The sequence below is a fragment of the Dermacentor andersoni genome, chromosome 3 (genome assembly GCF_023375885.2).
Source record: "Dermacentor andersoni chromosome 3, qqDerAnde1_hic_scaffold, whole genome shotgun sequence".
Taxonomy (NCBI): Eukaryota; Metazoa; Arthropoda; class Arachnida; order Ixodida; family Ixodidae; genus Dermacentor; species Dermacentor andersoni.
The window spans coordinates 155,133,882-155,146,448 of record NC_092816.1 but is presented as its reverse complement, the minus strand read 5'-3'; the positions used below and the strand labels follow the sequence as shown (position 1 = coordinate 155,146,448).

At 46.5% G+C, this 12,567-nt stretch overlaps 1 protein-coding gene across 1 annotated transcript; it reads right to left on the bottom strand.

The window, feature by feature from the left end:
* Positions 1 to 412: 412 nt before the first annotated feature.
* LOC126524241 (steroid transmembrane transporter SLC22A24-like) lies at positions 413 to 11,091 on the bottom strand. Its single transcript, XM_050172573.2, has 4 exons — positions 10,999 to 11,091; positions 9,161 to 9,496; positions 4,420 to 4,712; positions 413 to 1,113 (listed from the first exon to the last, which is right to left on the bottom strand). The coding sequence occupies exons 1-4, from the start codon at positions 11,089 to 11,091 to the stop codon at positions 516 to 518; spliced, it is 1,320 nt and encodes a 439-aa protein (XP_050028530.2). The 3' UTR covers positions 413 to 515.
* Between the last annotated feature and the right edge of the window lie 1,476 nt (positions 11,092 to 12,567).

Here is a 12,567-nt window from a genome sequence, read left to right as displayed (position 1 = left end):
CCTGCTGCACAGCTTCAGGAATAGCTAAACGCGTGTGCAATGCTTATTGTAAGGAAACAGCGGGTGTGACGGCCAACGAATACATCGGAGTTGATGACAGCATGATGATGTAATCTTAACTGACGACCGACGGCACCTTCAAAGCCATCTAAGGCGAGAACGCGAATGCTGAGGAAGACAACAGTGAACAAAATCCGGCAACGAACCAAGAATGTGGTGACAAGGGGGGCGATAGCGGTATTCTGCGAGTTGCAGCTTCGCCTTGCGCAGTTCCTGCGTTTCGCTACAAAGCATGATATGAACCTAGGTGCGCAGAGCTTTCTTGCAGTCGTGCTTTCTGTCGAAGTGTGCACAAAAAACTAAGGCTTACTTGACTATAGCCTTCCTTGAATTATAGTTAATAAAGCTTTTTTATTTATCCTGCTTAGCCTGCCCCACTGTGAGCGGTATGGTGCGTGGCCTTTACAACGAAGTAAGCTGCATAACGAAGTATTTAGGACGTCCCGAGAGCTTCGTTATAGAGACATTAGACTGTATACCTGCAGGACCAGATGCGCGATCTCCAGGGTGTTGTCGGCGTCCGAAGCCGGAGAAAGTGTGAAAGTGTAGAAGACCATAGTCAGGGTGAACCAAGACAGGGCCACGCAGACGATTCGGGTTTGGAATAGGAAGGCTGCTTGGACGTGACCATCGGCAGTGAAGCCGGAGGCTTCGCCCGGCTTCGCCATCCTCATCTCCTGCCTGAGCAACTGCTCGCGCAGCTGCCGGTAGCTGTTCATTGCTCGGTCCAAGTCGAGCCCGTTGCGCTTGGCGGCCAGCATCAAGGAGCGCTCAGCCTCCGCGATGTTCCACGTGGCCAACAGCCAGGCGGGAGACTCGTCGAGCTGGTAGCACCAGAAGGCGAGCACTGCAGTCGGGAGGAGGACGGCGGCCTGGACGAGGCTCCAGCGCGGTGTGAGTCGGGACAGGCCGTTGACGATGCGCGGCGCCAGCGTGAACGCGATTGCCGTGTCGATGATGGCGAACCGTGTCCGGTGTTCGCTGCCCGTGACCTCGTAGAGCAGTATGTAGAGCACCATTACGATGGAGTGCGCGGAGCCCGACACGACGAATCTGCGTGAGCCGAGTCGACTGAGTGTATGTGAGCGAACTGCCAAATTATGCGCTAAGCTTGACGCTGTGCAACCAGCGAAGGAAAACAAAACATAGGGTAGGCTGTATCAGGGACGCAGCCGCAGTGGAGTACGTTAGGCGTCTTTTTTCTGTTGCTTAATGGTGCAGGGGCACTAAGGTACGGAAATGACGTAGCAAAACACACGAATGACATTTATTCGCACATTGAAAAAGGCCCAATTACATGCTCAACTTGTGGTACAAGCAGTGGTGGTTCTGTGGTCTAATATGCTATTCCGCTCCCTCCCAATTCGTAATTGGCCTGACGTACGTAGTTGATGATGGTAGGCGCGGACTGACATTCCTTTGTTTTGTTACGTGTTGAACGCGGGGCACATTCGACAAGCAACCGTCAATTTTGTAAGAAAAACTGCCCATTTGTGAGCCTTGTAACTCCTCATGAGCACAGAGCAGTTGGATGGATTACGCCTACTATGCAGAGTGAGCTCTGTCAAACGTGACCACCTCCCGTCGCATCGACAAACGTACTGCCGAGCAATGGCTCTCTGAACGCCGAGGGAGAGGCTAAATTTACCTCCGTTTGCATGATGCGCGGCGCAACAACGACACAACGGCACAGTTTTTGTATCTCCAGGTCGATTATTGGATTCTTTCCTATACATAACGACACCAAAGTAAGGCGCGTGGGTACTACGGTTGCAAAGATATAAGCCATATTAGTGTTGCATATTTCGTTACATTTCGTTACATGCTTTAGATGCTGTTTTAGCATGCGGCTCCCTATGCTGACCGAAATAATAGGCGTAACGTTAGGAGATGGGAATCGAGTGGTGTTGGATCAGTCAGCAAATGGGGTTAGCCAATATCCCAGTTGAGCTTAAGATGACGTTGAGTTGCGCAGGACATGTTACGCGCACGGGAGACCACCAGTAGTCTGTTAAAGTTACCGAAGGATGCCGTGGGAAGACAAGCGCTGTCGAGTATAGCAGGGCACATATAATGGTGTCAGCTGGCACAAGATTGAGATAATTGGAGAGCGATTGGAGCGTCCTTCGTCTTGTAGGGGGCATATAGGCTTCATATCTTTTGGGGATTGTCAAGGTTGACGTGAAAAATCTGTAGTGCTGACCAGAAGCAACTTCTTGTTTGTGTCGTTGTTATTGTCCTAGAATTACATCGCATATCCAAGCAAACTCAACTACGCACACCACCCTTCTTCGTGCAGAGACCCAAGCAGGAAGAGAGAGGGATGTTAGTACGTGCCCACCATCCTTGATCACGGTGGGCCCACTACGAATAGGGGGCGAGCCTGATTACAAGATTTCATTGTATAGGCTCTTTGCACCTACGTTACGATACCAAAGACAGACGCCTGCAACTAGCTGCATTATAAGTAAGGCATGTGAGCTTTCTAATCTCCGAATAAATGTCACGCGTCTTCTTTTGGTATCGTTGTCCAGAAGAACGAACCTATTACTCTACCATACATGCGTCGTGTGCACAGTTGATACCGTTCTCGCACCAAGCATGACTCAATGGGATCAAAATTTAGCTGGGCTTAGCACAGGCGTAGTTCGGCAGTGCATTTGACGATCCTAGCGGGAGTGGTGACGTTCGAGAGAGCTCCCTCAGGCCATAGTAAGCGTATTGCGTCAAACTCAGCCCTAAGCTCATGACATGCAATTTCTTACGAAAATTCGGCGGTTGCTCTGCTATGGCACCCGGCGTACGACACGAAGGGTCCAGAGTTTGGGTGAACAGACTCGGGCAGCAAGACAGAGGGATGCGAATCCGCACCCACCACCTTTTAACGCGTGTGCATTAAGGAGCACCTTAAATGATATTGCGCGACATAAAAACGACACGGGCGTGAGAGAAGATGACACACCAAGCGCAAACCAAGCCGGTTTCTTGCGCTTTGTGTGACGTCTTCTCTCACGTGCGTGTAGTTTTTATGTCGCGCAATATCATTTAAGCAATGGATTACCAACTTGCCCGGAATGCTGCTCTCATTAAGGAGCACCTGTTGCAGAAAATCGGGCGTCGGCGTCCGGCGTCCGGCGTCGTTAGAGCAAAAAAATTTTCAAACCACCCATACCCACGCCTTCAGATGTGACGCAAAAAATTTACCGAACCGATTGTATTTCTCAAGCTAAAATACTTGAAAAATCGTGAACTATGATTTACACGCAACCTACAGCCATGATAGCTCTCAGATAGCGATTTGACTATACGAGAAAACATAATTATGTTACTCGGAAACTCAAAGAAAGCCATTTTCCAGCATTTCTACCATTCACAGACCAGCCACGGCGTCCGCCATTTGCGCGCCGGCGCGCGGGTGTCTTGGGGGCCACGAAGCGGCACGGCCGATTTCTTGCAATACCCCCTGCTGGCGCTCGTCCCCGTCGCATCGAGGCCCACGCAAGAGGCCACGTTTCTACCGGGAAGCCCGCCTTCGTGCTTAGCGTTCGCGGCCAACGTTTCCCGGTAAACATTACGGTTACATACGCTCCAGTTGCCAGGAAGCGTGAGAAGCAGGCGGGGATCTTTGAATGCTATCGCGTTCCATTCTTAAAGGAGAAACTTAAGCTTCCTCCAAGTTTTTATCACGCGGGTGTGCTATACGAAAGGGAAGCAAGCACGGTTGCAAGATTAATCCGCACTAGCTGTATCATAATTTAGGCATGTAAGCGTTTTCTAATGTGTGAATAAATCTCAGTTTTGTACTTGGCTATGTAACTTGAGCACCTTATTGTCCATACACCCTGAGCAGCACGCACAAGACATCAAATGTACCGCACTGCAGCTGCGTTCCCGTTACAGTCTACTCGATGTTTCTTTCTTTTCGTGACACCTTCTGCTGAGACCTTTCTCTCAGTCCTAACCGGCGAGGCAGAGCTCTAGGAAACAAAGCTTGAAACAGTCGGCATAGAAAGATAAACCTAACGAAAAAAGGCTAGAGTACCCTTCGCTATTGAGACCCAAAGACATAATAACGATGCGATTGTTCACAATCTTGTGGGGTCGCATGATAAGAAATTAGTTATCGCGGATTCAAATCAAATGCAAAACTTTAACCGCATTGGCGTGGCTGATGTCGAACAACGTTCATTGCCGTAATCGACGTTTCTTCGCGGTACCCTTAGCTTGGTCAGTTCACGTCGCGGCCGGGCAAACTTCGCGGCCCAATTTTGACCTCCTGGGTTTCTTTAACCAAGATCTAAGTAGACGAGCATTGTCGCATTTCGCCAATCCCTCCGTCCTCCTTCTCCTCCTCCTCACCTAGTCAGCAGGAAGAGCAAGAAGGTGTCGGCCACGCAAGCGCCAATGCTGGCGACCAGGAGCGTGCTCATGGCGATCTTGATGATGGGTGTGCGGCCGACGCGGTCGGCGAGGTAACCGGCCACCGGAGTGAACAGCACGGCGCCCAACATGTAGGTGAGCGAGGAAAGCGGGGACAGCCAGGCGTTGTCGCACACCAGGTCCCAGCGGCTCACTATGCTGTCCTCGAGACGATCGGTGTCGTAGTCCCAGGCGCGACACGGCACCTGGCGCCGTTCTTCGTCCGGGCCATCCTGCACGCGGCGGTCGGCGAGCGAGAAACAGAGAGAACTCGTCTCGATCTCAGGCACTGAGGGAATCGGATGTTATACGGAGCACTCTGCAAGGTAACTGTCTATCCAGCACCATTTGGGGTGCCACGAAGGTTGCCGTGCAGACCAAAGTGCCTGTAAATTCCCGCCAAACGTAAACGGTGCGTTTGTCTGCGTGTTTGTGTGCATGTGTGCTTGCGTGTTTATGCGTGGGTGCGCATGCTGATGCCTGCGTGCGTACACACGCACAATTAAACGCCAGTTGGATTCAGAGTACTGCTGCGCAAGCCTAGGTTTTAATTAGACCTTGTCAGCCTATAGGCCGGCTGTTTTTGGATTGCACATTTATTTATTTCTTTATTTATTCATTTGTACATACATACATACTGCCGAGCAATTGGGCTATCGCAGGATTGGGCTTGTACATTCGATATAACAACAAAACATGTTTTCTGCACATATCAGCTTCAACACCGTGAGAATCATAATTTCAAAAGAAAAGGTACTACAACGAGTAGTAATAAACACAGCATGAATCAAGTTAATTTATATGAAAATTCCTCTAAAGGCAGTGACCTAGTTTCCCCTGGTAGTAAGTTCTATTTTTCAATTGTACGAAGAAATAAGCTATACTTATATAGGTTAGTTACCGGTTGAAATGGTGCAAAGTTAAGTTTGTGGCTATTCCCAGCAGGTTTGAATTTATCAGGAGGCAGATAGTTGTTTCTTAATGATTAGCGCGGGGTGTTAAGGAGATTATGCAACAATTTTAAGTATTCGCGATCAGACCGCCTTGATAGAAGTTGTAGACCTAGTGCAACAAGGTGAGTTGAGGGCGAGAAGTTCCAGCCATAACGGCGGCATATGAAACGGATGGCTTTCTTTTGAACAAATGATTCGAGGGTGTTAATGTCAGATACTTTATAAGGGTTCCAGATGGGGCATTCATATTCGAGAATGGATTGGATGAGCGATTTATACGTTAGCAATTTTTTTTCACAGGGAGCTCTTCGTAATGTGCGACTTAAATAGCCTATTTTCTTTAGTGTTTTATTGCATGTGTATTCAGTATGCCTTGACTATGGGCCCTATAACGTAAAACGTTTCCAATATGTCTTTATTCCAATCTCTTGACGACAAACTTGCGTAACCGCTGACGAAAGCATCAGGTGGTCATCCGCAGGGTTGTCTGAACAGATCAATCAAACGCTTTCCTCGTTCATAGGAGGTCACTTTTGTTTGCTTGAAAAACGAATAACATTACCTACACTGAGCGGCTTGTCTTACCTAATTGGCTGACAAAGGTGAGGAGCACGCTCAAGTGGAGAGGGATTCGATGGGGCCGAGCCACTGCATTGAAAATTGATAACCAGATGAAAAGGGTGGTGCCGGTGTCTGCGACTGGTCTGCTTTCCCGTACTTATCTTGCGGTGTGTGATCGAAAAATGCAGCGGCATTCAACGGAAAGTTAAGAATGCCGCTAAAAAGGATCCCCAGCAAAGAAAAGTTTGCTGAGCGAAGTCGCAAACGTGCCGAAAGCGCTCCAAAACGTTACACGGCCACGCAAAAAGGTTTATTATACGTAAATAAACCCATGCTCTCCGGCAGGTGCGAGTAGCCAGTGCCTGAGCGATCGGCGGCAGCCATCTTTTATTCCTTTCGGAAAGGGGCAGCCTGCGGCTATTCGGAAGAAAATTCAGTTTGGTTCGGCATATTAATGCATCTTTAACGCGTACACGTCACTTTGACGCAGAGACTTTTTGCGGTTTTGTGACGTCTTGTGACAGGTAGGTGAAGTGGGTGCAGCCCGAAATCTTTTTACCAATAGCCGAGGGCTAATGACGAAAAGGCGTCGAATCAGAAATAACTATTTTTATTTTGTTCGGTCAAATCATGCATAATCAGCGTGTACGCGTCATATCAGATGGGGAGCTATCGCGGTTTTCGTGACGTCGCGTTACAGACAGGTCAAGTAGGGGTGGTCCAAAAAAGTACTTGACCAATCGCGGAGGGCTGATCGCAGAAATGGAATAGAAAAGTTTGGAATAGTTTTACGTTATAGCGTCCTATGACATGTTAGGTGTGAAGATGAGGCCAAGGTACTTGTATTCAAACACCCGTTCAAGGGAAGAACCGTTATACGAATAATTAAACAAAGAAACAGAAGTGCGCTTACTAAAAGATAACGTGACTGTTTCTACAAAATATATATTCATTTGCCAATTGTCGCACCCCCTGCAACATTGTGTAAAAGAGCCCTTAATTGAAAGGCGGTCAACATTCGTGTTAATTAGGTTATACAACATACACTCGTCAGCATAAAGGCGCATTTTTGCGGAGATATCATTCGGCAAATCGTTTAAGTACAATAAGAACTAAAGTGGCCCCAGCACTGAACCCTGAGTAACTCCGGACGTCCCATTTACTACAGACGAACTTGAGGAATTAAGCGAAACATACTGGGAACGGTTATGTAAAAAACAAGCTATCCAGTCAACTAAGGAAGATTTATTAAGCATAGCGCGAAGCTTATGGAGCAGTTTTGAGTGTGCAACAGTGTCCAATGCCTTGGAAAAATCAATGAAAATGGAATCTATTTGATTTCCACTGTCGAGAGCGTATGAAATGTCATGCGACAATTCAACAAACTGAGCTATTGTACTAAACTGGCGGCGAAAACCATGCTCGGCATCACTCAAAATATTATTTTTAAGAAACTCCATAATATGCTCAAACACTATATGTTCAAGAAGTTTACATGATTGAGGCATTAATGAAATCGGACGACAATTGTTTAATGGTGACTACTTGTTGCCGGATTTATAAAAAGGAATAACTTTTGCCAATTTGAAAACTAAAGGAACTGTCGAGGCAGATAAAAGACTTTTGAAAAATTACAACCAAATATCGACTACTGCAAGCACAACATCTAACAAGAAAAGCATTGTTAATGCCATCAGGGCCACAGGATTTTTTGATTTTCTAAGTGCAATATTAGATTATATATATACTTTCGAGAGATATATACTTTCGAGAGAGACTGTAATATCGCCAATTGCATAATCACATAATGTGAGTCATGAATGAAGGTAGGTAAGTCGTAGTTATCAGTTGTGCCTACCGGTTGAATATATTCGTTGAATGCGATGGCGATAATTAATGGATCATTGGAAGGGTCATTATTTATACCAACTGTATTTGTGGAGGCTGAGCTGGGTAAGATTGAAGCCCAAAATTTTCTGGGATTAATTTCATTAGACCTTGTAATGTAACCCTGAAGTAAAAGTCCTTTCACGAATTAATTTTGAGGCGAAGTTTCGCCTCGGCTACGTTAAATTCGTCTATATTAAAGTGGTGGTAATTTCCTTTTCAACACCTTAGCCTTGTAACGAGGCGCGAAAGGTCAAGTATCTCACGCGAAATTCAGGGAGGATTAGGATTTTTCTTTTTGGTTTCAGAGGGGCGAAGCGCTGGATGAAGCTATTGTGTGCGGACGTATTCGGTATATAGTATGACTATTCGGTATAGCATATTCAATATTAGTTAATTGAGCTGCTGATAGCGATAATTATCATCTCACTTTGTGTCCCTCTAGCCACATAACTCATTTGCATAGGTGGTCTTCGCGTGCCCCCCAGTGCCTAATTTTAAGAAAACCAGAAAGCTTAATTTTGAACACCCGGTATAATCAGAACACTGTGCCAAGACTGTCTCGTCTTCATGGCGCAATACCGTTTGATACGATTGTTACGGTGATATGAACTTTCGAAGTCTCGGTGAAAGCGCTCTTGATGCATATTTTCAAATCCCAAAGTCACCCAGCACTCATTACCTCAATGTTGATGGACGCGCAGGTCCGGACTCTTTGGCTATCTTTTTGCGAAGATTGCACGATATTAGAAATATTTACAACATGAATACCACTAAACTTCAATGCGAGGCGTCGCGCGTTATATATCTTGTAGCATGACACCTGACCTGCAGCTACCAACGCTTCACTCACAAAAAGTTTGCACGAATTGAAGTCGACTTGCGCCTGACTAAATGAGTTCAAGATGCCTTAACTTGGGTAGATAAAAAAATTATAGGGTTTTACATGCCAAAACCACTTTCTGATTATGAGGCACGCCGTAGTGGAGGACTCCGGAAATTTGGACCACGTGGGGTTCTTTTAACGTGCACCTAAATCTAAGCACACGAGTGTTTTCGCATTTCGCCCCCATCGAAATGAGGCCGCCGTGGCCGGGATTGGATCTCGCGACCTCGTGCTCAGCAGCCCAACACCATAGCCACTGAGCAACCACGGCGGGTCTTTGGTAGATACAACAACTTAATGCAAACAGAGCCCCGCTTGCCAATAAATTACGAGAGTGCCCGTCATTGCATAGGTTACCGCTGTTACAGAGTACGGCAATAGGAGGCCGTCTAACCTGTACGGGTGGGTCGTAGACGTTACAGCGGCTGAAGTTGCCGTTCGGCTCGACAGGTATGGCCATGACCTTCCAGGCCGTGGCGTTCAGGTGGCGCAGCTCGTCCGGGGGTCGACACCAGTGGTCAACGAAATGGCCGATGACTTTGTACTCGAGCGTGTTGAGGAGCATCACGAAGAAGGAGAGCGTGCCGCAGAGCAGCACGTGCCGCTGCATGCTGCCGTGACCCAGGATGACGTAGACGTTCTCCTGGATGCGTTCCGGGTCGTCTGAAATGACGAACCCTTCCAGCAAGGGGTCTCGGACGCTTGCCAAATCACCGTGCGCAGAGACCGGCTGCAAAAACGCGTGTGCTTATTCAATCAGCTAGTCAAGCAAGTGAAACCAAACCACGCCAAGCCAAGCCAAGCCAGCCAGCCAGCCAGCCAGCCAGCCAGCCAGCCAGCCAGCCAGCCAGCCAAATCCGTCAAGTCAGCTAGTAAGCCAGCCAAGTCCAGTCAGCTAATAAGTCAGTCGGTCAAGTGAGCTAGTAAGTCAGCCAGTCAAGTCAGCTAGTAAGTCCGTTAGCCAAGTCAGGTGGCAAGTTAGCTAGTGAGTCAAGTCAGTCAGATAGGTCAGTCAACTCAGTCAAATCAGTCAAGCCCAGTGTAGCTCAGCGCAGCCCATCGCAGCCATGTAATCAGTCAATTGATTAGTTCATTCGTTACACGATGAAATTAAGAGCGCTCCAAAGACGACCGCGGAGAGAATACACAAGACGGTGCGCAGCGTTGCGGAGATCATTATAGCTCTTGTTTATCGTGTTACCACACTGACTAGCCTAGGTCTTACTCTTGCATTAAGGAGTTATAGTTTGTTTGGTAAATAGGTAGTTAATCGCAAAATCTCTGCACACTACGACATCCATGTGTCATGTAGCTCCTTTCATGAACAGCATGATCATAAATGAGGCTGGTACTACAGTAGCCTCTGCACATTCATGATTTTGTTGCTGCCTTGTTTCCAGCAGCTAAGTCGAACATAGCGTGTCACTGGAATATTATTGCCTGCTCTCGCTAAACTCAGCAACTCATCTAAGTTGCGGTATCACGCCAATTGTTTAGGTACAGTGGCGTATCCAGCAAAAAAGTGATCTTTTTTTTTGGGGGGGGGGAGGTGGAGCACTTGACTGAGGAGACGTTGGTTGGGCAGGCAGGCGTTTTTCGCACGTTGTTGTATGCTAGGTAACATGGTTCACAGAAATTTGGGCGGAGAAGGGGGAGGAGGGCACGTGGCCTGTACGCACTCCCCTTTCGATTGGGCCTCTTATGCAAAGGAAGCTAAAACTCTCTATTATCGTTTTCAGGTACCATCAAGTGTAAGCCGATCATTCCAATTAGCGCAGAAGCTGACATTGCGCGTCTGTGTGTGCACTTGACGCATGTCAACGCATTACCACGCGACATGAGATTCCATTCCCGAGTCGGCCATGTCTTCATTTTTCACGCATCTTTATCATTATATCATCGCAAATTTCACTTTTCTGCAGCATCTGATTTGATATTGTTGTACTTTTACTTACCGTTTCTTGTTTACGCGCTTTAGTTCCCGGTGAATTTTATCGATGAATAATTTAACCCATGAATGAATGAATACATGAAACTTTGAGTGTATTTACAACGCGCCCTCTCTTGCTGGCTTCACTACTGTGTAGAATATGTGTCCCTAAAAACGGCGTAGTTTAAACAGTGGCATTATTCCGGACAGCGGATGGTCTTTCTGTGTACGATTTTTTTATTGCCGAACCATGGTGGTCGACCATAAACGTACTTTACGCCGTACTAAACGCACGAACAAACCTTGTCGTCAAACGGGATCACAGTTGAGGGCTCGTTACTCGGCGAGGCCCTACCGGATGACGACATGGACACGAAAGGCGAGGATCCGTACATCTCTCACGCTTGTCTCCTTGCTTGTAACTTCGGGCTTCGACACTCTGAAAGACAGTGACGGAATGACGAATCGACTCAATACAATACAATACAATCTTTATTGTGCATAAAGAAAACAAAGTGAATATAGCAGGCCTACCAAAGCCTCGAGGGCTTGATTGGCAGTGCCTGACAGTCAGGTCACAGAAAACTGCACAGGGTTAATAGCGGAGTTAGCTATTAGCGTGTCAGAGCAAAATGTTGAACAGTTATACAAAATGTTACATCAAACATCGACAATTCTAAGTTGTTTCTTAATCCCACGTCTTGTGTTTGCTTCTAACACAGGCATTGGCAATTTAATAAATATGGCTGGAACATAGTATTGCCGCGTTCTCCTTCCGTACTTTGTCGCAGTCTCGGGGATGACGTAGGGTTCCTTCGGTCTTCAGGAGCGGACAGGCGTATATCGTGTTTTAAAATCATTATTCCAGAAGTGTTTAATTACAACACTTTCGATAATCATAGAAGTGAAGTTTGGCAAATTTAACAACGTAAAGACGTCTGCATCTTGCTTTGGACAAAAATCGTAAGCCACTGTTGACAGCAGTGAACGTAAAATTGAATTAATTCTTGAGCTCCACCTAAGAGTACAATGGCCATACACAGTCAAGCCATAACGTAGCACATTGTAGACAAAAGCATGCAGAATAATTTTTCGAACGGAGATTGGCATAAGACATCGCACATTGTATAATACACAGGAGACAGATGTGGAATGATTGCGAGTTCCATAAAAGATCACAGTGAAAAAGCAACCCAAGATACTTAGCAGAAGATGCCTGTTTAAGAGCTTGACATGTACATCCAAAACAGTCTGATGTGTGTAAGAATAATGATGTCGTAGGCAGGATTTTTTTCATGGGGTTATGGAAGCAGACAAGTCGCGTTTTAGAAGGGTTGATGCTTATTAAATTAGCCGCAAACCAGTCCATAGCTTTGGTTGCCTCATTCTGTAAGGAGCTGATTGCATCAGAGTAATTAGTTGCACAGGATATAAGAACAGTATCATCGGCATATTGATATATATAATTACCTACTACATTGGACAAATCTTTCACAGAAATGTTAAAAAGCACGGGGCTTAATATTGAGCCCTGAGGGACTCCAGAATGAATACTAGTAAAAACATTTAAACTATTTCCCACCTTTACACACTGTCGTCTATCCTGCAGAAAGTTGGTTCATAAATTCAAGAATGACCCACGAAGGCCTAGGAGAGACAGTTTCTGCAACAAAATCTCATGACAAACACTGTCAAATGCCTTAGAGGCATCCATAAAGAGGGCACATCCTACCCGGTTACGGTCTAGTGTCAAGTTTAAAAGATCAGAAAAAGCTTCTAACAGTGTTTGTGTACCCTTCCCCTGTACAAATCCATACTGATGTGATGATAAAAGACTATGCTTATCTAGAAACTGTGTTACCGTAAGAGCC

Excerpts from the sequence above, each read along its gene's own strand:
- LOC126524241 (XM_050172573.2), bottom strand. The coding sequence starts at position 11,091 with ATGTACGGATCCTCGCCTTTCGTGTCCATGTCGTCATCCGGTAGGGCC. Across the intron at positions 9,497-10,998 it reads TGATCCCGTTTGACGACAAG|CCGGTCTCTGCGCACGGTGA; the intron begins GTTTGTTCGTGC and ends GCGTTTTTGCAG. Across the intron at positions 1,114-4,419 it reads TTGCTCTTCCTGCTGACTAG|ATTCGTCGTGTCGGGCTCCG; the intron begins GTGAGGAGGAGG and ends CGGCTCACGCAG.